This window comes from Pipistrellus hanaki (assembly GCF_964339955.1).
Source record: "Pipistrellus hanaki genome assembly, chromosome: 9".
In the NCBI taxonomy this organism is placed as follows: Eukaryota; Metazoa; Chordata; class Mammalia; order Chiroptera; family Vespertilionidae; genus Pipistrellus; species Pipistrellus hanaki.
The window spans coordinates 80780333-80803333 of record NC_140511.1 but is presented as its reverse complement, the minus strand read 5'-3'; the positions used below and the strand labels follow the sequence as shown (position 1 = coordinate 80803333).

The window sequence follows — 23001 nt, the reverse complement described above, 5'->3', positions numbered from 1 at the left end:
GGTCAAGCCTGAAACCTGGGCACGTGCCCCCACGGGGACTCGAACCCTGACCCCCGGTTCGTAGGTTCACACTCAGCCACTGAGCCTTGCAGGCCGCGATGCCTCCCTGTCCTGCAGACGGGAATTGACAGGTGACGCTGCCTCCACGGTGACCCTCCGGCCCTCGGCCCCGCACCGGACACCTCCACAGCCCGGGGTCAGGGCGGGCATCTCGGGCACCAGGTCCAGAGAGGGCGCTCGCGTGGGCGGCAGGTGGGCAAGGCTCGCTGGGAAGCCTTCATCCCGGCGAGGAGGACCGGGAGCTGCTTTCATCTCAGACAGCGGGGCCCCGCCCAGGAGGCACAGGGGCTTCTGGGAAATTCCTGGCCCCTGCGCATGGGGCTGGGAATCCAGCCCTGGCTCAGGGCGCAGGGTCGCCGTGCCATGCTGGCTCCCGCCCACGTTCCCTTTAAGGGACACGTTTCAGAGACGGCGGGGCGGTTCCCAGAGATGGTGCCTCACGCTGCGACCCCGAGAATCCTCCGGGCACGGGGACCCGCGGGCTGGCAGGCCGCAGAGTGAGGGCCACCTGGGACCGGGGGCTGGCCACGTCACCCTGAGGGGCCCGCCTCACCTCGGCTCTCACCCGTGCCCTCTGTCTCTCCGTCCTCCAGCAGGCACTCCTGCAGCCAGTGCTCGGGGAGGGGTCCCCAGCCCCGTTTGCCCTCCGTCTCCCCGATGGTGGGGTCCCAGCTCCGTTTGCCCTCCGTCTCCCCGATGGTGGGGTCCCAGCCCCGTTTGCCCTCCGTCTCCCCAATGGTGGGGTCCCAGCCCCGTTTGCCCTCCGTCTCCCCGATGGTGGGGTCCCAGCCCCGTTTGCCCGGTCTCCCTGACAGTGGGGTCCCCCTCGTGGCTGCACAGTGAGCAGGGCCCCGGGTCTGAGCTGTTCCTACTCCCGTGAGAGGCACCCTTTGTCAGCAACACCAGCCCGGCCACCAGGGGGAGCCCCCTGCCCGCTGCCCGGCGGTGAGTGACCAAGGGGTCCCTGTAGGAGTTGCCTGGGCTGCAGAGCAGGGAGGCCGTCCAGGCCGCCAAGGCCCCTTTCCAGGAGGCCTCTCCCCGCTCCGTCCAGGGGGACCACAGTGGCCGGGGAGCCAGGCCCCCTCAGGGCCCAGAGCTCGGCGCTGGGTGACCGTGTGGGGCAGGAGCAGGATCCCGAAGAGGCCAACCTGGCCCTGCCCCCAGCCCCCAGCCGGGCCCCTTCTCTGGCACCACCCACACCCTCGAGCTGACCCCGAGGACCTGGCTGGGGCCCACTGCCGCCTCTTTCCCTGGCCCAGGGCCCCGCACACCGAGGGGACCGGAGCCCCGTGTGCGGTGCGGCCCACCCCCTGCCTCGGCCTTGGGAAGCCCCGCCGCACGGCAGGCGGACAGTATCACCCCGACCCGGGCCCAGGAACGGGCAGAGGGCGGAGGGCAGAGGGCGGGCAGGAGGGCGGAGGGCAGAGGGCAGAGGGCGGGCAGGAGGGCGGGCAGGAGGGCAGAGGGCAGAGGGCGGGCAGGAGGGCAGAGGGCGGGCAGGAGGGCAGAGGGCAGAGGGGGCAGGAGGGCGGAGGGCAGAGGGCGGGCAGGAGGGCAGAGGGCCCTTGTGGAGGGTGTCCAGTCCTCTCTAAGGTCACTGGCAGCCCTGGCTTAGGGGGCGGGACAGGGAGGGGCTTGGGAGTCAAGGACACGCCCCAATGGTGTGGGAGACCCAGCGAGGCTGGGGTCCAGCACTCACATCCGGGGCTGACACCCAGCACAGAGCTGGGGTCTCCCCGGGCACCCAGGGGGCTGGGGTGGCAGATGGGTCCCAGAGGCACAAACAGGTCCCAGAAGGACCCTCCTGGGCCATGATCCCACCCTCCCTCCCTGTGGCCCCTGTAGGAGGTCAGCGCCCCCCCCCAAAGATGCCACACCTCACTTCACAGCTCCATGTCCCCCTCACCCCGCACAGCGACCTCTCCTCTGACCCCCCCCTCCTCCCCACCGTCCAGCTGCCGCCTCCTGCCCTCCCCCCTCCCGCCCCCCTGAGGCAGGGCGAGGCCGCCAACCACCCGCTCTCCGCGGTGGAGGGAGCAGCGTGGACTGGAAACGCACACAGCATCTCCTGCTCAGCCGGTCACACCCTGACGCACACGGCCGGGCCCCTGCCTGCTCCGTGGCCGGACAGACACAGCCACCGACAGCACCCGGGCCACGGAGACGCGGACAGACTGGCCCGCCCTCCCCGGGGAACGGCTCAGCAGCGGCGGGCGGGAGGGGGTCCTGCCAGCCCACCCCGCCACCCGGCCGCACAGAGCTGCTGTGCAAATGACGGGCTTCGTGGGGAAGCCGCCCGGCCCGAGCCAGCAACTCCGCACCCGGCGCCGCCCGCACTGCCTCCCGCACGGCCGCCGCCCCTCGCCCGCCGCCCGCACGCCGCCGCCGGGGCCGGCCCACCGGGAACAAAGGCTCACCGCGCGCGGGGAGGGACACACCTCGGAAGTGAACTTTCTTCCTGAGCCGGGACTGCTCGGCCATCGTCCCCGGGGCGTGGGCATCTCAGTGCGGCCGGCGGCCCGGCTCCGCGGGCGCCCCGAGCGGACCGCCGTCCCGGGGCCAGGGGGCCGGCCGCTGCCCCGCCGGCCCGCCCATCCACCGGCCGGCCGGGTTCAGGCCGCGGGGGCGGGGCCGGCGGGCGATCCCGGGTTCCCGCACAAGTTGAGAGCTCCGCGCCCCAGCCGCATCCTTCCCTCCGCACCAGCGGCCGCGAGCCGGGTTTGCCCTAGCGCCGGTTTCCATGGCGATGCATCAGTCACGTCTAAATCAGTGCGTGAAGGACGCCGGAGCGGCGCTACCCGCTAGGAGCGGGGCGTGATTCACCCGCTGGCGGGGGCCGGCGGCGCCAGGTGCCCCGCTTCCCGCCCGCTCCTCCGGCCGCGGCCTCAGGCCCCCCGGGCTGCACGGCCCTCGGAGCCGCCACCGGGAGGGGTGCCCGGCCAGGGTCTCCCTGACCGTCACCATGGAGACGCGTCCCTGGAGGAGCAGGGAGGCTGGGCACTTGGGGGGCGATTCCGGGCCCTGAGTTGAGGGCTGTGGGGAGCGTCTGCAGCTGGGGGGGAGGGGGTTCCGTCTGGGATAGGGGCTGAGCCGCCTCCTTCCCCACGAGGACCCGGCCCGGTCCCTCCCCGCCCGGTCCCTCCCCTCCCCGCCCGGTCCCTCCGCCGCCCCGTCCCTCCCCGCCCGGCCCCTTCCCGCCCCGTCACTCCGCCACCCCGCCCCGCCCCGTCCCGCCCCTCCCCGCCCCGCCCCTCCCCTCCCGGTCCCTCCCTGCCCTGTCCCTCCCCGCCCGGTCCCGCGGGAGAAGGGTCGCAGCAGCCGGTGGGGCAGGAGCTCTCCTCCTTCCTTTTTGTCGTTTGTCCTCGCTTTCTTTTCTTTTTTAAAAATTTAATTTATTTTTTAGCTCAGCATGACACTCGAGTCCATACCGCCTGGGCCCCCACCACACCCTCCACATCCCGGGCCAGGCCACCCGCGGTCAGTCATCTGAGGTCGGTCACCCCCGGTCACCCCCAGTGGGTCACCCGAGGTCGGTCACCTGATGTCAGGTCACCCAGGGTCGGTCACCCAAGGTCGGTCACCTGATGTCAGGTCACCCAGGGTCGGTCACCCGAGGTCGGTCACCTGAGGTCGGTCACCTGCGGTTGGTCACCTGAGGTCGGGTCACCCCCGGTAGGTCAACCCCGGTCGGTCACCTGAGGTCAGTCACCCGCGGTCGGTCACCTGAGGTCGGGTCACCCCCGGTCGGTCAACCCCGGTCGGTCACCTGAGGTCGGTCACCCGCGGTCGGTCACCTGAGGTCGGGTCACCCCCGGTCGGTCAACCCCGGTCGGTCACCTGAGGTCGGGTCACCCGCGGTTGGTCACCTGAGGTCGGGTCACCCCCGGTCGGTCACCCCCGGTCAGTCACCTGAGGTCGGTCACCCGCGGTCGGTCACCTGAGGTCGGGTCACCCCCGGTCGGTCACCCCCGGTCGGTCACCTGAGGTCGGGTCACCCCCGGTCGGTCACCTGAGGTCGGGTCGCGTAGGGCGGCTCCGGTCCTGGCTCCAGCGGGAGTCGGGGAGCCCCCGCGGACCGGCTGGGTCTGGGACAGACGCCTCTCCCCGCCCCTGCGCTCCTGAGGCCCAGACTGACGTTGGAGGGGGCGGCCGGCCGCTCCACCCCAGGGAGGCCATTGGCGGAGAAGCCCTGGGAACCGCAGGGAAGAGGGAACCGGCGGCTGGAGGGCTCAGCGCCCAGGAAGCTCAGGACGCGTTTGGAACGGGGTTCGAGGCCGATGCCGGGCCCTTCAGGGGAGACCGAGGCCGGAGTGCGGCGCGAGGGGAGGGCGGTCCCCGTGGGAGCCTGAGCGAGTGATGTGTCCCCACCACACCCGGCGGGGCTCCGCAGCGGCTCCCTCGCTCAGCGATCACTTCGCGGCTCAGCGCCCGGGCCTCGCAGCCGGTCTGGTCTGGAGAGGGAGGTGTCCCTCCAGCCGGCGGGCTGGCCCAGGGCGTGTGGTGGGATTCGCTCAGCTCCTCCGCTGGACGGGGCCCTCCCCGTGCACTCACCCAGCCGAACGTGGCAGCCTCGTCGCCCCCGCTGGGCACAGAGCAGGGCAATGGCAGGGCTCCAGGAACCCTCCATGGGAACCGCAGCCTCGGCCATCGGGGGCAGCGAGGCTGGGGTCCTCGGCTTGAGGGACAGAGAAAATGTCCTTTCTAACCATTTTAATTTTAGAAGGTATATATTTTTTTAAAAATTATTTTATTGATTTTGTACATAGAGGAAGGGAGAGAGAGAGAGAGTTAGAAACATCGATGAGAGAGTCATCGATCAGCTGCCTCTTGCACACCCCCTACTGGGGATGTGCCCGCAACCAAGGTACATGCCTTTGACCAGAATCGAACCCGGGACCTTTCAGTCCCCAAGCCGACGCTCTATCCACTGAGCCAAACCGGTTTCGGCTAGAAGGTATATTTTTTATTGAAGTCAGAGAGGAAGGGAGAGGGAGAGAGAGAAACATCAATGACGAGAGAGATGCGAGAATCGGCTGCCTCCTGCACGCCCCCCACTAGGAATCGAGCCCACAACCGGGAATCGAACCCTGACCTCCTGGTGCACAGGTGGGCCGGGCTGAGATAACGTGTTTCTACTCAAGGACTCGCCGCCCGAGCAGGGCCTGCACGCTGCTCGTGCTCTTCTTCCCGATCCTCCCTCGGGGCTTCCCCCGTTTCCTTAGAGGGCGTGGGGAGCAGGAGGGGGAGAGGAACACTGATGTGAGAGAGACACGGCCACGAGCTGCCTCCGCTCCCCTCAGCCAGGGCTGGGAACGAGCCTGTGACCCGGGTCCGCGGGCCCACGCGCTGACACCATAGCTGGTGGTGACGCCCGTGGCCTCCGATGGGCGGAGTGACAGGCACAGGCCCGGGCCCGGGGAGGGCCCCTCGGGTGTGAGCGGTCAGGGCGGGTGTGAGCGGTCAGGGCGGGTGTGAGCGGTCAGGGCCCCTCGGGTGGGAGCGGTCAGGGCGGGTGTGAGTGGTCAGGGAGGGTGTGAGTGGTCAGGGCGGGTGTGAGCAGTCAGGGCGGGTGTGAGTGGTCAGGGCGGGTGTGAGCAGTCAGGGCGGGTGTGAGTGGTCAGGGCGGGTGTGAGCGGTCAGGGCGGGTGTGAGTGGTCAGGGCGGGTGTGAGTGGTCAGGGAGGGTGTGAGTGGTCAGGGCGGGTGTGAGCAGTCAGGGCGGGTGTGAGTGGTCAGGGCGGGTGTGAGCAGTCAGGGCGGGTATGAGTGGTCAGGGCGGGTGTGAGCTGTCAGGGCGTGTGTGAGCGGTCAGGGCCCCTCAGTGTGAGCGGTCAGGGCCCCTCGGCGTGAGTGGTCAGGGCGGGTGTGAGTGGTCAGGGCAGGTGTGAGCAGTCAGGGCGGGTGTGAGTGGTCAGGGCGGGTGTGAGCTGTCAGGGCGTGTGTGAGCGGTCAGGGCCCCTCAGTGTGAGCGGTCAGGGCCCCTCGGCGTGAGTGGTCAGGGCGGGTGTGAGCGGTCAGGGCGGGTGTGAGTGGTCAGGGCGGGTGTGAGTAGTCAGGGAGGGTGTGAGTGGTCAGGGCGTGTGTGAGCGGTCAGGGCGGGTGTGAGTGGTCAGAGCGGGTGTGAGCGGTCAGGGCGGGTGTGAGTGGTCAGGGCGGGTGTGAGCGGTCAGGGCCCCTCAGTGTGAGCGGTCAGGGCGGGTGTGAGCGGTCAGGGCGGGTGTGAGTGGTCAGGGCGGGTGTGAGCGGTCAGGGCGGGTGTGAGCGGTCAGGGCGGGTGTGAGCGGTCAGGGCGGGTGTGAGTGGTCAGGGCGGGTGTGAGCGGTCAGGGCCCCTCAGTGTGAGTGGTCAGGGCGGGTGTGAGCGGTCAGGGTGGGTGTGAGCGGTCAGGGCCCCTCAGTGTGAGCGGTCAGGGCCCCTCGGGGTGAGCGGTCAGGGCCCCTCGGGGTGAGCGGTCAGGGCCCCTCGGGGTGAGCGGTCAGGGCGGTGAGTGGGGAGGGGAAAGGAGGCTGCTCCGCGCCCACGGAGGGTCCCCACGTGAGGCCGGGAACAGCGTGGTTAGGGTGGGGCATGGGGAGGGGCCTGCCAGGCTTCCTTTGGGGGAGGGGGAGAAAGATCTGGAAGCAGACAGTGGCGGTGGCAGAGGGTGTGAATGTCCTGGGTGTCCGGAGGGTGTGCTTTCAAAGGGCACCTCCCTGGCATTGGATTTCACCCCCATCGAGGGCCATAAACAACATGTGTGTGCCAGAGGGTCATGGGGAGCGAGAGAGCGAGAGCGAGAGCGAGAGCGAGAGAGAGAGACACCATGTGAGAGAGAAACACCCATCGGTTGCCTCCCACACACCCCGACCAGGGGTCAAACCGGCAGCCTCCTGCTGGGGGACGAGGCTCCAAACCCTGAGCCCCCCGAGGCCTGAGCCCCCCCACAGGGCTGAGCCCCCCAGGGTTTAGACTCCCCTGGACACCCACTTCCCCCAACTCTCCACTGGAGACCGCCCGCCGCTCCAGGCAGGGCGCCCACGGGCGGGGTGAGGGTCGGAGTGCGGTCTCTGCCGCCCGGCCCCGCTTCCTCCGGACACACGGACACACGGACACACGGTGCTGGTGCTGGGCTGTGTGCCCCGGCCTGGCGAGCCGCCCTCGAAAGCCTGTCTCACAGCCTCCGCTCAAACCCACGGCCTCGAGGTCAGAATGGAGTGGTGCTTCCTGGGCCCACGGCCTCCGGACACCGTGCTCCCCAGACCCTGTGACCCTGTGACCCTGGACCCTGTGCTCCCCGGACCCCGTGCTCCCCGGACCCCGTGACCCCATGACACCGGACCCTGTGACCCCGTGACCCCGGACCCCGTCACCCCGGACCCTGTGACCCTGGACCCCATGCTCCCCGGACCCTGTGCTCCCCGGACCCCGTGCTCCCCGAACCCTGTGCTTCCCGGACCCCATGCTCCCCGGACCCCGTGACCCCGTGACCCCGGACCCCGTGACCCCGTATCCACGTGATCCCTGACCCCGTGGTTCCCGGACCCGTGCTCCCCAGACCCTGTGACCCCGGACCCTGTGCTCTCCGCCCCTCACAATCCTCACCTGGAGCTCCTCGTCCTGAGACAGGAGCCGGGCAGCTTGGGGCCTTGGTACCCACTACTGCGCTTGCAACGCCCCAGATTTCCTTTGAGCTCAACGTCCGGCCTGAGCCACTGAGCCACTGTCTGGCCACGTGACATGCAGCCCGCCCCTCCCCCGGCGGCATCACCCCACGGTGACCCCGTGACCCGGCCCTGCCACAGCCCGCCCTCCCCCGGCGCCCCCCCCCCACACAGCGGCATCCCTCCACTGCCCCCTGCAGGTGCCAGGTCACGGGGCCCTGGCTCCCTGTGCCCCGGCTCCCTGTGCCCCGGCACTGCCACAGCCCGCCCCGAACATCACATCTTCGCTGAATGAGGGAAGGAGCCGCTCTGCCTGTCAGACGCCACAGAGATGACTCCGCCGTCGAGGGCACAGTGGGAGCAGATCGCACAGAGCGGGCGGGTGGCGGGAGGCGTGGGGGGAGGGGCACTCCGGGCGGGGTCTTGCAGGCTGAGTAGGAGTTCGACAGGCGAACAGGGAGGGAAGGCATCGCAGGCAGGAGGGAGGGAGGCCCCGTGGAAGTGCTGGGCGTGAGAGGGCATGGGCCACAGGGCGGAGCCAGGCTGGTTAGGGCTGCACTGGGCCTCGGCCCGGCTCTGAGCGCTGGGTCCTACCTGGGGACTGGGACGTGGGAGGTCTATCCTCTCCCGAAGCTTCCAGTCATCGAGGCGGAGCTGGGCCTGGAACAGGGCGGGGGCGGGGGCACCCGGCTCCGGGGAGCGGCAGCTGTGGGCTCGGGACAGGGGCCTGCACACGAGGGCTGCCCGCTTCTCAGTGACGTTTGGGGGACGCCCGTGCCCCCCTCTGCCCCCCACGGACTGCCCGCGGCTGCCTTCATTACAGCGCGAGCGGAGGGGTGGCTGCGGGGCACGGGGGCCCTCAGGAGAGCGGGGAGCCGGGCCTGGACGGAGCTGAGGTTGGTGGAAGTTTGGGGGCCAGGGGAGCGGGTCCTGCGTGGACTGGGGGGAGGTGCAGAAGGGAGGCCGGCGGTGGGAGGGGAGACCCAGGCCTCGCAGGCAGGGCGGTGACCCCAGCACACTCACCCTTTGGGGGAGGGGAAGAGGGGACACCCCGAGAAACAGCGGGTGGAGGCTGACCCTGGCACCCACGGGCTCTGGGCTGCCGCGTGGGGCTGTGCTGGTGCTCGGCGGATGTGGCAGCACAAGGAAGTTAAGGAGTGAGTGTGTGTGTGAAGGTCACACTCCGAGGGGCCGGTGCCGAGGGACAGGGAGCAGACAGCAGCCCCCGATGGTGGGGACAGGCAGGGTCCGGCTGAGGATCCAGAGGGCAGGGCTGGGGGGTGGCAGCTGGGCAAGAGCCCCCAGGGTGTGGAAGGAGGGCAGCCTGCCCCCTCCTGCCAGCCAGAGGCTGGGCTGGGTCCGGAGGCCACAGGGCAGGTCAGCCCCCCTTCCGGAGGCCAGAGGGCCCTGCGGGAGGCAGAGGGGGCTGGGGACGGCCCTCCCACGCACCTCCCCTGCTGGGGGAGGCGGGCTCGGGAACAGGCAGGCCGCTGGCAGGGAATGGCAGGGTATTTTAAGCCACGCAGGGGGGATTCTGCGTTACCCTGGAGACGGGATGCAGGCTGGGCGGCGGGCACATCTGTGCTCAGCGAGGGGCCTGTGCCGGGGCTGTGGGACTCCCCCGTGGGCTCGAGTGCAAAACAGAGCGGCCGTGGCTGCCCAGGGGAGCAGCCGCCCAGCGCCCGCCCTGCTCTGGGAGGGCCCCTGCCGACCCACGGGCTGGGGGCCTGCGCCAGCCTCGCCCCAACGTGACAGGAGGCTGCGGGCGGGAGGGGCGTGGTGGCGGGAGGTCTTCTCACCTCCCTTGCCCTGGACACACGCTCCTCATGACGTGGCCTCAGACCCGCTGCTCAGGTGTCCCTCTGGCGGGGGGGGGGGGGGGGGAGGGGGGGGGAGCTGAGCCGCTGGGCGCGAAGGGGCGTGTGCTTCCCCAGGACACCACCGGACCTGCTTCTTCGCGCTAACGGCCGGGGAGACCGGCCGCCCGGGCGCTGTGGGCTCCGTGTCACCACACCCAGCCACACACCCTCACGGCTCCGAGTGTGACCTTCACACACACACACACTCACTCCTTAACTTCCCGGGCACAGACGATTCCGGAAGCAGGCTCCCGGGCGGGCTCTCCCGCACACAGATGGCGAGAGGCCTGGGGGCCACTCGGCAGCCACGGCAGTTGGCCCGGGAACGAGAGCACAAAAGACACATTTGTGAAGGCTCCACTGTGGGGGCGCGGGACAGAGGACGCGTGTGCAGGGCGGCCAGGCGCCAGCTCTCCTCCAGGAGGCGGGCGGAGGGCCCCTGCCACGAGATGCCAGGTCCGAGGCCCACGCCGTCCGGGACCCCTCCCGCCCGTGACCGTCCTGTGAGCGGGGCCAGAGAGCGGCCTGCCTGCCCCGGTCACAGCTGCCCAGTGAGGCCGAGCGGCTGCTTCTCTAGAGCCCTCTGCTGGGCAGGTGCCCGCACCGTGCAGCACCCCGAACAGCGCCCCGCGCACAGTAGGTGGTCAGCAAAGGAAGGAATGACCACGTGGGCTCCTCCGAATCTCCACCTCGCCTCTGCACGAATGGGACTCAGAACCACCTACCACCCCAGGTTCCTGTGACGGCCCGAGAAAGGCCCCACTGGGGACAGGCACGTAGTAGGTGCTGTCAGTGCACTGTGCTCAGCGGCCTCATTCCTGCCTGCTGGGCCTCCTGTCCTGGGAGCCTCCGGACAACCTTTCGAGGGTTGACACGGTCCTTCCGGGGCTCCTCCATCCTGTGCTTGAAAAGAGGGGCCATAGGCGCAGCCCCCCCCTTTCTCCCCCGGCAATGCACCAGGGGCCCGGACTGAGGCGGTGCTCCTCCCCTCCCCGCCCGGCCAGACAGGCTGGGGCAGCATCAGCCACCAGAGCTGTTTCGACCTCACATCACGGGGTCGTTGTCCTGGGACCTGCTGCCCTCCCTCCCGGAGCCGGCGCCTGGCAGCAGCGGGGGAGGGGCAGGCCCGGGCTCCCAGCACCCACAGCCAGTCTGCCCGCCGGGCGGGACGGGGGGGAGAGCTCCGCGGGCCCTGCAGCCCCGGGCAGGGTCTCACCTGGGAGGCCACGGGGGCAGCTCCTCTGCTATCCCTGCTCACCTGGCCATCACTCCTCCACCCAGCCCCTCCACGCACACGTCCGTCGACCATCCGTCCACCTATCCACCCATCCATCATCTGTCCATCTGTCCGTGTACCTATCCATCCATCCATCCTTCCATCCTTCCGTCCATCCATCCATCCATCCATCCATCCATGTATCCATCCAATTGCCCTTTCTACTCAACCACCTACTGATCCATTGTTCACTGTACACCTACCAGGAACCTCTCTGACCTTCACACCCCCTCAAACCCCAGAAGTGCTGCCCACTGGCCCGCCCACCCTCCGTCCTATACCTTCACCATCCTCCATCCTATACATTCACCCTCCCTCCGTCCTATACATTCACCCTCCTTCCGTCCTATATATTCACTCACCCTCCGTCCTATATATTCACTCACCCTCCGTCCTATACATTCACCCTCCCTCCGTCCTATATGTTCACTCACCCTCCCTTATCCCATCCATCCGTCTTGTCCACGGAGCACCTGCCAGCACCTTCTCCGGCCTTTAAACACTTGCCTCCTAAGAGGTGGGGCCTAACTCTGCTCCCAGCTGCGGGGTTCTCTGTGCCTCCCACCCCATGTCGGCCACGGAGGCGTCCAGGACAAATGGAAAATCCGCCGCCGCCTTCCTCTCGGGGGTGCCCGGCTTCCCTTGAATATATAGGACGGAGGGAGGGTGAATGGACGGAGGGTGAGGATCGGAGTGTGTGGAGGACCGCCCTGCGTCCCCTGCCCCGCAGCCAAGTGCCCGTCACTGCCCATCCCTGCCGGCCTCCTGGTGGCCCGGCTCCGGGGTCAGGCCCAGCGGGCCTGCTCAGGGACTGCCGCTGAGAACTGGCCCTGCTCTCAGAGGAAGTGCTGCCCAGGCCCCTCCTTGGAGCTGGGTTTCAGGGTTAGTGCCCAGCCCGGTGCCCCTCTCCCGGCTGCTGTGCCCAGCGGCTGCCATCTAGTGGCTGAGGAAGGAACCACAGGCCAGGTGCAGGGAAGGAGCCAAAGGAATGTGGGGCCCTGTGGGAGGTTCCTCTGAGGGCGGGGCTTCCTGACTGGGCTGGGGGGTGCTAGGGGTGGGGTCCTAATAGCACAGGACAGCTCGGCATGGCTCTCTGATTCTCGGAACCTCGCTGCCTGTAACAAAATGGCTCTGAGCCGAAACCGGTTTGGCTCAATGGATAGAGCGTCGGCTTGGGGACTGAAAGGTCCCGGGTTCGATTCCGGTCAAGGGCATCTACCTTGGTTGCGGGCATATCCCCAGTAGTGGGTGTGCAAGAGGCAGCTGATCGATGATGACTCTCTCTCATCGATGTTTCTAACTCTCTATCTCTCTCCCTTCCTCTCTGTACAAAATCAATAAAATATATATATTTTAAAATGGCTCTTAGTCACCTGGGCAACCTGCCCCTGGGCAAAAACCAAGTGCTACCTGGTCAGCTGGGGGTGTCCTTCCGTCTCCAGCCGACTCAGTGGGGGCACGGGCCTGTGTGGTCTGGGGGAGGGGCCCACCTCTCTGAGCTCAGTCCCCCGAAGCTGATGCCGGGAGGGGGCTGAGATCTTGGGGCCCGCGCCTCAGGCCATCAGGAGGGGGTGGGGTGGGGTGCGCCAGAGCACATGGCGTCCTCCTGGAGGGGACCGGAGCGGCCCAGGGAAGGCTCCGGCAGACAGGCTATGAGCCGGGCCGAAGGCGGAGCCGTCGGCCAGGGGAGAGGAATGCGTGTGCGGATGTGGCGTGTGGGATGACGGGGCCCGGGAATCACCGTCCAGCGAGCATGTCTGAGCGCCGGCCTGCTGGGCAGTTTCCACGAGGGCGTGAGTTCGCCCCCTCACGGCAGCCCTGCTGGGACACACGCCCCCACTGCCCCACAGAGCAGGGGCCGGCGCTCCGAGAGGCTGCCGCACATGCCCAAGGCCGCACAGCCAGGGAGCGTGAGGCTCTGGCCCAGCCTGTGACCTCACACAGAGGCCGGACTCCAGGGGCGTGTTCTGTGGCCGGGCCCTGAGGCCGACCCAGAGGCACTGAATGCTCACACCTGACCAGGAACATCACAGGACAGTCACTGCCCTCGCCTCAGACAACCAGTGCCCCCGGCCCCGGGATGGACTGCGTGGCAGGAAGGAGATGGAGGGAGGCGGCGCAGAGCGTGGCAGGGAAGCAGAGCCGCCGTGGCCACCCCTCCTCCCGCGGCCGTGGACGGAATGTGCTCCCCAGGCTCACGGCGGAGCTGGAGCCCAGCGTGGCTGCCCGGAGACGCCGCCTCCGGGCATAATGGAGTTAAGCGAGGTCACAGGGCGGCACAAGCCGGAGAGGCCGCCCCGGACAGACGCTGCCCACACGGCCGGGGCCTGCGCCTCCCGGACTGTGAGCCCCGGGCCTGTGTGTTCTGTTGGTTTTTATAACTCTCACCCGAGGGGTTTCCCGTTGGTTTTTAGAGAGAGTGAAAGGGAGAAACAGAGACACAGAGAGAAAGAGAGACACATCCACTGGCTGCCTCTTGCACACGCCCTGACCAGGGCCAGGGATCAAGTTTTCAGTTGAGCCATGTGCCCTTGACCGGAACTGGACCTGGGTCCCTTCAGTCCATAGGCCGATTGCTCTAGCCATTGAGCAACACTGGCCAGGACGCCGTAGGTAGTTTGAACCCCCAAGAAGGTCGTGCTTAATCAAGGGAGACCACTGTACCACTCACCCGGGTGAACGTGGAAAGGTCCCTACCCCCCGAGGCTGAGCCACACCCCCTTCCCTCCAGCAGCCCGGCCTGCGGTGCGGCTGTGCAGGACGACCCTCGGACGCAGACAGGAGGGGCCGTGGGGAGAAGGGCTGGCACCAGCATCACTGGGTTGCCATGGGAACCTGGGCCAACCACCCAGCTGCTGGGAGGGGCGGGCGGTGGGGCCTGGGTCCCAGAGCGTCACCGAGGACTGGAGCCCTGTGGGGAACCGGCAACGGCAGGCCGGCCCGGCGGAACTCCATTCCGGGGCCGCCCGGCGTGGGCGGTGGGGGAGGCGGCATTTCAGACACAAAGCAGCGGTTTGGAGACCGGGGCGCCCTGGGCCGCCAGGCTCCCTGCGCTTTAATGAAACGGCGGCGTTAACACAGCCAGGGGGCCGGACGCGGAGTCCTCCCCGATGTCAGTTCCTGAGGGGCCAGCCCCCTCCGAGGCCAGCCTGTGGCTGCCGACGAAGCTCAGACAGACCCCGAGTCCCCGCCCACACGAGGCAGAACCCTCCTGCTCTGGAGCCCCCGCGCCTCCCTGAAGGCTCCCAGGGGCGCGTGCCACGTGACGACGGGACCTTGCTCGCCGAGGGTGCCACCAGACCCCCCGCACGTGGCGGCAGCTGCCAGCGGCCTGGTCGAGCTGAGTGGAGGCAGTCCTGGCGGCGGCCTCCGCGCTGGGCCTCCCCGCCCTCTGGGGCCTCGGCCCTGACTCTCCGAGGGGGCCTGTCCCCACACCCCAGACCCGCCGGGCAGACGCCACCCCTATCCCCTAGCCCCGCGCGGGCTCTGGCCGATGCCTGACTCGCCAGCCTGCCTGGCTGAGCAGCGGGCAGAGGCCGGGCCTTCACCTCCGAGGGCGGGCGGCCGGCCGGTGCGACTGGCTGGACAGCGGGTGAGAGCCAGAGCCCCTCGCGTGCCTGCGGCGGAGACAGAGGCTCCGGGCGAGGAGGGCGGCCTGGCCCGAGTCACCGCGTGGAGAGAAGCAGCTGGCGCTGCCCACGGGCACGGGCGGCAGGAACGCAGACGGCGCAGCCACCAGGCCGTGGGCTTGTCCGGCCGCGGGCCCCCCACCCCCGCTCCGCTGCCGCCTTTGGCAGCCACACGGGGCGGCACGGCGGGGCCTCCTCCCCACGAAGCCCCGGGCCCCGACGCGCACCCTGTCCCGTGGGAGCGGCCGGGCGGAGGGGCGGACGCCAGGCGCCTGGGGAGGGGCAGGCGTGACTGACGGGCGTTTCCCGCAGGACCGGCCGCCGGGCCACGCTCGGGCTGAGCCCCACGGAGGGGAGTTGCCGTGAAGCGGGGCTCACCGTCTCTCACGCCCAGAAATGCAAAACCGAGGACCTCCCGCCCGGGACCCTGAGCAGGCACCGCCTCCACCCGCACCGGGAGCCGCCTTCCCGGCGGATGCCGACTCCCGCCCTCTCGGGGCTGCTCCGCCGGCCAGGCCAGCAGCTGCACGGGGCGCAGCGGAGCCATCGCCGGAGGCGAGCGTGGCCGCCGGACGCCCGCGCTGAGCCGGCTCCCAGCCAGGCCAGCGGCCAGGCCCGGCGGCTCTGACAGGACCCGCTCCGCCTTCCCGGCTCTCAGGCTCCGCTCAGCGCCGCCAGGCAGGGGGCCCCCCTCAGCCGCTCCGTCGATTGGACCCTCGGCCCCAGCTTTACAAGGTTCCAGCGGGGCCCCCTCGGGAGCCCTTAGCCGGGACCGCTTCCTCTGAGAACCCCGCGCTCTGAGCGGTTTCCATAGAGACGTGGACGCCTGTTCGCAGGGGCACAGGCAGGTCCCGGCACGGCCCCCGAGCAGCCTCCGGGACACGCTCCACGGCGCCCCAGCACTGGTCTCCGGTGTGGACAGAGCCCTGCGGACCGCCCCGGCTCCACGGAGCCCTGGCACTGGTCTCCGGCGTGGACAGAGCCCGGCGGACCGCACCCACCTGTGGGGTCCTTGTTCTGAGCTCGGCTCCTCCCACACCCGCTGCCCCCGCACGCACCACGCACCCCCCGCCCTCGGACCGCCGCCCGCCGGCCGCCCGCCCGCCGAGGCGCCTCACCTGCCTGGCTGTCCCGGGGCCGGCCCTGCACCTCCTCCACGCACTCTGCCGGGAACCACCCGATGTGGCCGCGGGCGCTGCCTTCCCAGAAGCCGCCTTCGCCGATGCTCAGGACTGGAGACAGGACAGGACAGGACGGCGTCAAGGGGAGGGCCGGGCTGGGAGGGCCTGGGTGAGTGCATGTGGGGGCTGGTGACAGCCAGGCCTGGGGGGCAGCAGGTCGGCGGCTGGCTCTGGCCCAGCGCCCTGTGCTTCTCTGAGAGGCCGCCAGGTTTCCCTCGACCCCTGGGCATGCCCGCCCCGCTCTCCGCAGCGGAGTCTCATTCCCAGTATGCGTTGTACCCCTAACACAGCAGGGACACGGGAGCTGTGCCCCGAGAACCGCGGGGAGCCTCACGCCGCTCCCTTTGGCCCAGGGAGCCTTGGCCCGACCTGTCCCAGAAGCAGAGGCCGGCCGGGACACTGACCTTTGACCCTGTCGCCCCGGTGGAGGGGGATCTCGCCTTCGGCCTGGGGTTGGTACGGCTTGACGACGACAAAGAGCCTCCCGGGCACCGCGCTGTACAGCTTCCGCTTGGGCCCCGGGTACTGGGTGGCGGAGGGCGCGTCCTTGTTGGCCCCGGGCGGGAAGGCCGGCCTGGAGGGAGGGGGGGTCGCGGCTGGTGACGGGACGGGGCACACGCAGACCTGCAGCCAGCCCGTCCCAGACGCCCGTTCCCGCCCCTGCCCCGGGTTCTGGCTGGGCCGAAAGACGCCGAAGGGCCCTGGGCGGCATTCGAGCTTCAAAGACGGAAGCAGATCCAGGACCCCCCTGGGTGTTTCCCCATGGGGGGTGAGCAGGGACCCACGTTCACAGCAGCCACGTTCACAGCAGCCACGACGTGGGAGCAGCCGCGTGTCCGTGGACAGAGGGCGGAACACAGCACACGGTCCGTCCACACAGACTGTCACGCAGCCTTCACGAGGAAGGGCGTTCTGGCACCTGCTCCCGGCGGACCGGCCTCGAGAGCCTTACGCCGAGTGAGTCGGCAGACGCAGAGGGACAAACCCCGTGGTTCTGCCAGGAGCAGCGCCTGCGCGAGGCCCGCGCCCCGGAGCTCCGGGCTCCTCCCCGCTCACCACGAGCGGTGCCCGCGGGCCCAGTTAGTGCCCGGTCCCCGCTGTCCGGGGACAGTCCGACCTGGGGGGGTGGGACGAGCCGGGCACTGTGCGCCCGGGTCCCAGACCAACGTCCACACCCAGAGTCCCTGCCCGGCCGCCTGCACCCCCCTGAGTCCCGGCCCAGTCGCCCCCTCTCCCTGCCCCTCCTTACCCTGAGGGCCAGGGCTGCAGGGGCCTCTTGCCATCCTCGCCGGCGCCGCCGAGCCTGTGGAGCGACGGGGAGCGGCTGCGGGGCCCGGGCACGTAGCTGCCCACGGCCCGCGGGGCATCGGCCGGGCCGGGCGCGGGCTGCAGCGGCTGCGGGGAGAGGCTGCGCTGGGCGGGCCCGGCGGCCCAGGCGGGCGCGTTGGCGGTGAGGTTGTTGTCGCTGTTGGAGCGCAGCAGCACGCGGGGGGCGGCCAGCGAGCTGGGGGGCCGGCGCCGGCGGTTGGTGTAGGCCGGGGCCTCGCGGAAGGGCACTGTGGGGAGACAGGGCCGTGAGCACCGGCGCGGCCTCCGGGGGGCACACGCGAGCCGAGTGCAGGGCGCCCCCGGGACGTGGACAGACGAGACACGGAAGCACGGGCGGGAGGCGCCAGCTCGGCGGCAGTGGAAGGGACGTGGGTCCGGCTTCCATGTGGCCAGCGCCTCGGAAGCAGCGCACACACGTGTGAGCACGTGGCCGTCTCACCACGTGGCCAGGACACGAGCAGCCACAGCCCCTCCTGCAAGACCCACATGTGGCCTGGGATGGGCTGAGGGTCCCGATCGCCGGGTATGGGAGCCCGAACCCCAGAGCTCAGAGCGGGACCCCACCTGGAGCCGGGTCTTTAAACAGGTGACTGGGGTCACGTGAGGTCACGGGCCCTGATCCGTGGAGGTCGGGTCCTCAGGAGGAGAGGGGGTCGGACGGACAGACACCCGCAGAGGGACCCCGGGGACTGGGAAGGAGACGGCGCCCACAGGCCCAGGAGGGAGGCCCAGAGGAGCGGCTGGGTCTGGGGCTCCGGCCCCCGGGACGGGCATGGTCTGGGGGACACTGATCTTGTGGCCCTGGACACTGACACAGCCTCACACCTACCGGCTGGAATTCACCGGCCCCAACCCCCAGCGCGCTCCCCACTCCACCACAGATGGGGGCTCCGGAGCATGGAGGGAGGGGGTGTCCTCACCCCGACTTCCTACCGAGCTCAGACCAGAGGGCGCCCTCAGGGCCAGGGACTCAGCGGGGACTGGGATTTGGGGGGGGGGGGTGCCAGGGCCGGAGGGCAAACAGGAAGAGGTGGCTAAAGAACAGCCGTCCAGGGTGGCGAGGAGGGGCGGGGAGGGGGAGTAGGACGCCAGTGAACCGGCCGCAGGGACGCCCGGACAGCTTTCCGGCCCCACACGCCTCCGGGCTGGGCCCGGCGCACTCCCAGGGCGGGCACGGGGCTCCCATCTCACCGGGGAGAGCGGCTCCAGGGGCTTAGGACTGGGTCCTGGACGGCCTCCCACCGGCTGCCCCGGCAGAGGCCGCAGGGCAGTCCTCCTGCTGCCAGCCCGCCCACCGGACGCCGCAGAGACCACTGTGAGTCCGCACCCTCGCCACCTGCCGGTGCAGGGCCGCCTGGGGAGCAGCGGGGAGGCCCTGGGGCACGGGGTCAGGGCTTTCCTGAGGTCGCAGGGACCGAACTTGCGCCCCGGAGCAGCCATGAGCCGGGGAGGGCACGTGGAGGTCAGCTGGAGGGACGCCCGCTGAGGGGTGAGGAGGGGGCCGGCTCCCTGCCGGACCCTCATCCTCGCGGCTCCTCTGCACAGGCCTCGGGGCCGCTGCCCGGAGGCGGCCCTGGCCCAGGCCCCGGCGCCAGCAAGGCCTTTCCCAGGACTGGCCAGTCCCGTTGGGGGCCCCGAGCGTGTGCCTGGCCAGTCTCCCGGGAGGACACACGGCGCCCCACCTCGGGGCAGCGGGCCGGCGGGATTGCTCGTGCCGGTGGAGGGCGGGGGCTGTGGGTGGTGAGGCTGCCCGGGCACAGGTCTGCGGACCGGAGGCCACAGCCGGAGCCGGCACCTCCCACGGGCGGGCAGGGCAGGAGAAAGCGGCCAGGGAACCCCAGGCCCCGAGGCCTCCCGGCCAGAGCGGCAGGGCTCATGCCCATGCGGGGAGGGACCCCAGCTCCCGGCTCCTGGGCAGTCACATCTGCTCCTGGACTGACAGCTGCCGGGCAGTTTAAGGCCCCTCCAGAAGGGGGCGGGACGGGGGTGTGCCTGTGGCGCTCAGAGACTCAGAGGGGAGAGGCAGCTATGAAATAAGGGCGCAGGCCAGGCAGCACCTCACACCAGCCTCCCGGACCAGAGGCCCTGCACTAGCCCGGCCGGCGTGGCTCAGGGTTGGGGGTCATCCTGTGAACCAGGAGGTCCCGGTTTGATTCCCGGTCAGGGCACAGGCCCTGTGGCAGGCTCAGTCCCAGTGGGGGGCGTGCAGGAGGCAGCAGGTCCGTGATTCTCTCCTCACAGATGTTTCTCTCTCTCCCTCTCCCTTCCTCCCTGACATCAATGGAATAAATAAACAAGTACAAGGTCCCCCCGCTGGGCGGATCACAAACAGGGAGACACAGAAAGGGCCTGGTTACTCGTCAGGAAAGGAGCAGACACTGGCCGTGCTGCCGCCGACTCCCAGGCACAGGGTGCGGGCCGGCCGAGGGAGCAGTGGGGACCCGGAGGGGAGGGACGGGGGGGGGGGGCGCGGGGCATTCTCAGGGGGGTCCTGCTGGCACCCGGGCAGTCACTGAGCAGCACGCGCACACGATGGCGGGAGGGAGCCCCTCGCTGGGCACCGAGACCCAGGGCACCAGCTTCCGTCCCGCGTCTGTCAGGCCGGGGCGGGGCGCCTCCCCAATCCCTCCGGAGCGCCCCGGTCTTCACCAGCCGGCCAGCCCGAGCCTCTCCGCTGACAGGCTCCCCGGAGGGCGTGTGTGTGTGTGTGTGTGTGCACGCACGCATGCATATGTGTGTGTGCACATGTGTGTGCATGTACTTGCGTGTGTGCATGTGTGAGAAAAGGGCTAAAAACACCTGCTTCCCCGCCTGGCAGTGACTCCCATCCCCCGCTGCTCCCTTCTCCCCGGTGACCCGCGAACTCTCCCCGTGGGGCTTCCCTCACCTTCCGGCACTTGTGGCACCTTCTGTCCCCAGAGAAATGACACTTTCCCCGTCCCCGCGAGGCGCCCCCGCCCCCGCCACTCCGGAGCCGCCGTGCCAGCGCGTCCTGACCTCCCCGTCCCGGCTCACCGGGCAGCGGCACCGGAGCCCAAACTTCCCCGTCCCCCTGGAGCTCCGTCCCCCGCGCCCGGCCGGTCTCCAGTCTCCGGGCTCCGGGCTCCGGGCTCCGGTCTCCGGTCTCCGGGCTCCGGTCTCCGGGCGCCGGTCTCCGGGCGCACACTGTGGAATGCGGTCCTGCCCGGGACGGGACTCGCGGACAAAGACACTGACAGCAGGTCCGGGGTCCCCACGCCAGACCCGGGGCAGAGCCCCCGGCGGTGCGGCCCCACCCTCACCCTCACAGGGGGCGCAGGACCGCCGTTCCAGGAGGAGCCGGCCCCCCGCCCCCCCCGCCCCCCCGCCCCGCACGCCCGGCTGCGGCTCTTACCGTCCCTCTTGCCGAAGGCGTTTAACAAAGACTTCATCTTCCCTCCGCTGGACCGCCGCCGCTCCTTACATAAGCCTCCCGGCGGGGGGACAGGCGAGCGGGGCGGCCGGGCCCCGGGGCGCCGGGGCAGCGGGGACCCGGGGCACGGCGGCGGGCGGGGCGCGGCGAGCCTGCGGGCACCGGCGGGCATGGCAGCCCCGGCGCGCCGGTGCGGGAGCCCCCCCCATGTCCGCCAGCGGAGCCTCAAGCCCGGCGGCCCCTGCCCGCGCCCGGCACCGGAGCGCCGTCCGCCTCCGTGGGCCGCGGCGGGGGGCGGGGGCGCGGGCCGGGCATCCTCGCACCTGCGGGGAGGAGCGGAGCCACTCCTGCTCCCGCGCCCTCCCTCCCGCTAACTAGACCGCGCTCTGGGGCTTTCCTGATTTATTTTCCTAGAAAAGCCAAGTTCCCTCTTAAAGGGCCGGCGCGTGCCGGCTGCAGAGCAGTGAGCGAGCCCGAGGCTAACACACCGTCCGGAGCCTCACGGGGACCCGCTCCGGGCAGCCCGCCGCCCGGAGTCTGCGTGACCCAGATTTCCTTCAAAGGACGCAGCCACCAGCCGCTCCTCCCCGCTCAGCCCCCGGCGTCCCCCGAGAAATCAGAGCCCCTTAAAGGGAGAGGAGACAATTAGACGGCCGCGCGCCCGGTTCCTGCGGCGGCTTAGTGAGCGTCCGCGGTCACGTTAGCATCTCCGGCAGACCCGGGGGGCGGGGGGGGCCGGGAGGGAGGGGGGGAGGGGGCCGGGAGGGAGGGGGGAGGGGGCCAGGAGGGAGGGGGGAGGGAGGGGGCCGGGAGGGAGGGGGGAGGGAGGGGGGAGGGGAGCCAGGAGGGAGGGGGGATGGGGGGAGGGGGGCCAGGAGGGAGGGGGGGGCCAGGAGGGAGGGGGGAGGGGGGCCAGGAGGGAGGGGGGAGGGGGGCCAGGAGGGAGGGGGGGAGGGGGGCCAGGAGGGAGGGGGGAGGGGGGCCAGGAGGGAGGGGGGGAGGGGGGCCAGGAGGGAGAGGGGGGAGTTGGGAGGGGGGAGGGGGTTAGGAAGGAGGGAAGGAGGGAGTGAGGGGGGGGAGGGGGGAGGGAGGAAGGGAGGGGAGTTGGGAGGGGGAGGGGGGTCAGGAAGGAGGGAAGGAGGGAGTGAGGGAGGGGGGAGAGGGAGGGGGGAGGGAGGGGGCCAGGAGGGAGGGACGTAGGGAGGGAGGGTGGCCAGAGGGCTATCCCCGTTACACGCCGATGGGCAGACGCCTGGGCAGGGCAGGGCAGGGCCACCTGAGCACTAACGGGCACCAGGGGCCGGCTGCACCGCCCGCGGTCTGCCGGGCGGCGAGGAAGCCGGGGACTTGGTTGCTAAGAGAACTGCTTCCCAAATTGGAGAGGGGGCGGGAGAGGGGGGAAGAGGCAGAAACAGCACCGGACGTGTGAGTGGAGGTCTGGGTGGCCCGGCCGTGTGGAGAAGCCCCCCTGCCTGCACCCGCATCAGCCGCATCCAGATCTCCGCACCTCCCACCGCCCAGGGGCCCCTCGCCCCGGCACCCAGCCCGGAGCCCCGCAGCGCTAAGCGGTGCCTGCACGCTGACCGCTGGGCACATTATCCTCAGCCGTGACCCGTCCGCGTCCCCTCCTCAGGGTCAGAGGTCAGAGGTCAGTCCCAGCACAGCCCCCCAGGACACGTGCCCGGGACACGGCCGTGCTCCCTGCGCCCCTCCCAGTGCTCGGGTGCTCCAGCAATGGCAGCAAACTGGGAGCCTGCCGGCCGGGGCGTGGGGGACGTGGGGGGCGTGCCTCAGGCCGCCCGCCCGGCTGGGACAGCTGCGGCCAATGCAGGGAGCTCCTCTCGGGGGGGGGGGTGTGTGTGCGTGTGTGTGTGTGTGTGTGTGTGTGTGTGTGTGTGTGCGTGTGTGTGCGCGCGAGCGCATGAGCCCCGAGAACACGCCAAGGCCCAGGGAACCCCGGGGGCGTGGGAGGCTGGAGATGCTCCCCGCCCCCTCTGTCTCTGGACGCCCTCCCGAGACCACGGAGCTCGCTGCTCCCGTTCCCTGGCGGCGCGGCGGTGAGCGGCGGGAGATGAGCGCAGACGGCGGGGGGACAGGCGAAGCCCACGGAGCCCCACCGTCCCGACAGCCCCGCTGCCGACGGGCACGGGGAAGCGGCGGCCCTGGGACCGGTGACGGCCACCGCCCTCCCCACCGAGGACGGGCTCCCCATCGCGGTCCCAGCCCGACACCCTCAGCTCCTCCCGGGCCCTTCGAGGGCCGGTGGCGGCGGCCGGACACCGCGGGCCATGCGCCCGGGCAGAGGTGAGGCTGGTCCCGGTCCAGAGGGGGAGGGGGAGGGAACGGGGTCCGAGCTGGCAGCGGGGAGGCCAGGGGAGGGGGGTTGGATGCTGGGTGGGGACCCGGTCCCCCTGCTAGCTCACCAGGTCTCCTGCCCTGCTCCCCCCTCGCCCCTCCCCGGGGCTGTTCCAGGGGCCCAGACGCAGGAGGAACGGAGAGCCGGAGGCCCCAGTGAGGGGCTTGCCAGGAAGGAAGAGGGTCCCCCAAGTCACCCCACACGGTCGGCCTCCAAGCCCGGCCTTCAGCCCCCCGTGCCCAGCCCCAGCCAGCCCCTGGTGAGAAACAGGAGCGACACAC

General features: G+C 70.5%; 1 protein-coding gene across 1 annotated transcript in view; it reads right to left on the bottom strand.

The window, feature by feature from the left end:
* Nucleotides 1–175: 175 nt before the first annotated feature.
* The window catches only part of LOC311628501 (SH3 and multiple ankyrin repeat domains protein 2-like), a gene marked incomplete at its 3' end in the record, with an annotated part of 63148 nt that continues 40322 nt past the window's right edge, over nt 176–23001 (bottom strand). Inside the window, exons 12-16 of the mRNA XM_084895717.1 lie at nt 16894–17200; nt 16049–16218; nt 15582–15695; nt 614–892; nt 176–446 (exon numbers count right to left, since the gene is read on the bottom strand). Coding sequence (XP_084751843.1) covers nt 176–446; nt 614–892; nt 15582–15695; nt 16049–16218; nt 16894–17200 — 1141 coding nt within the window. The remainder of the gene's footprint in view (nt 447–613; nt 893–15581; nt 15696–16048; nt 16219–16893; nt 17201–23001) is intronic.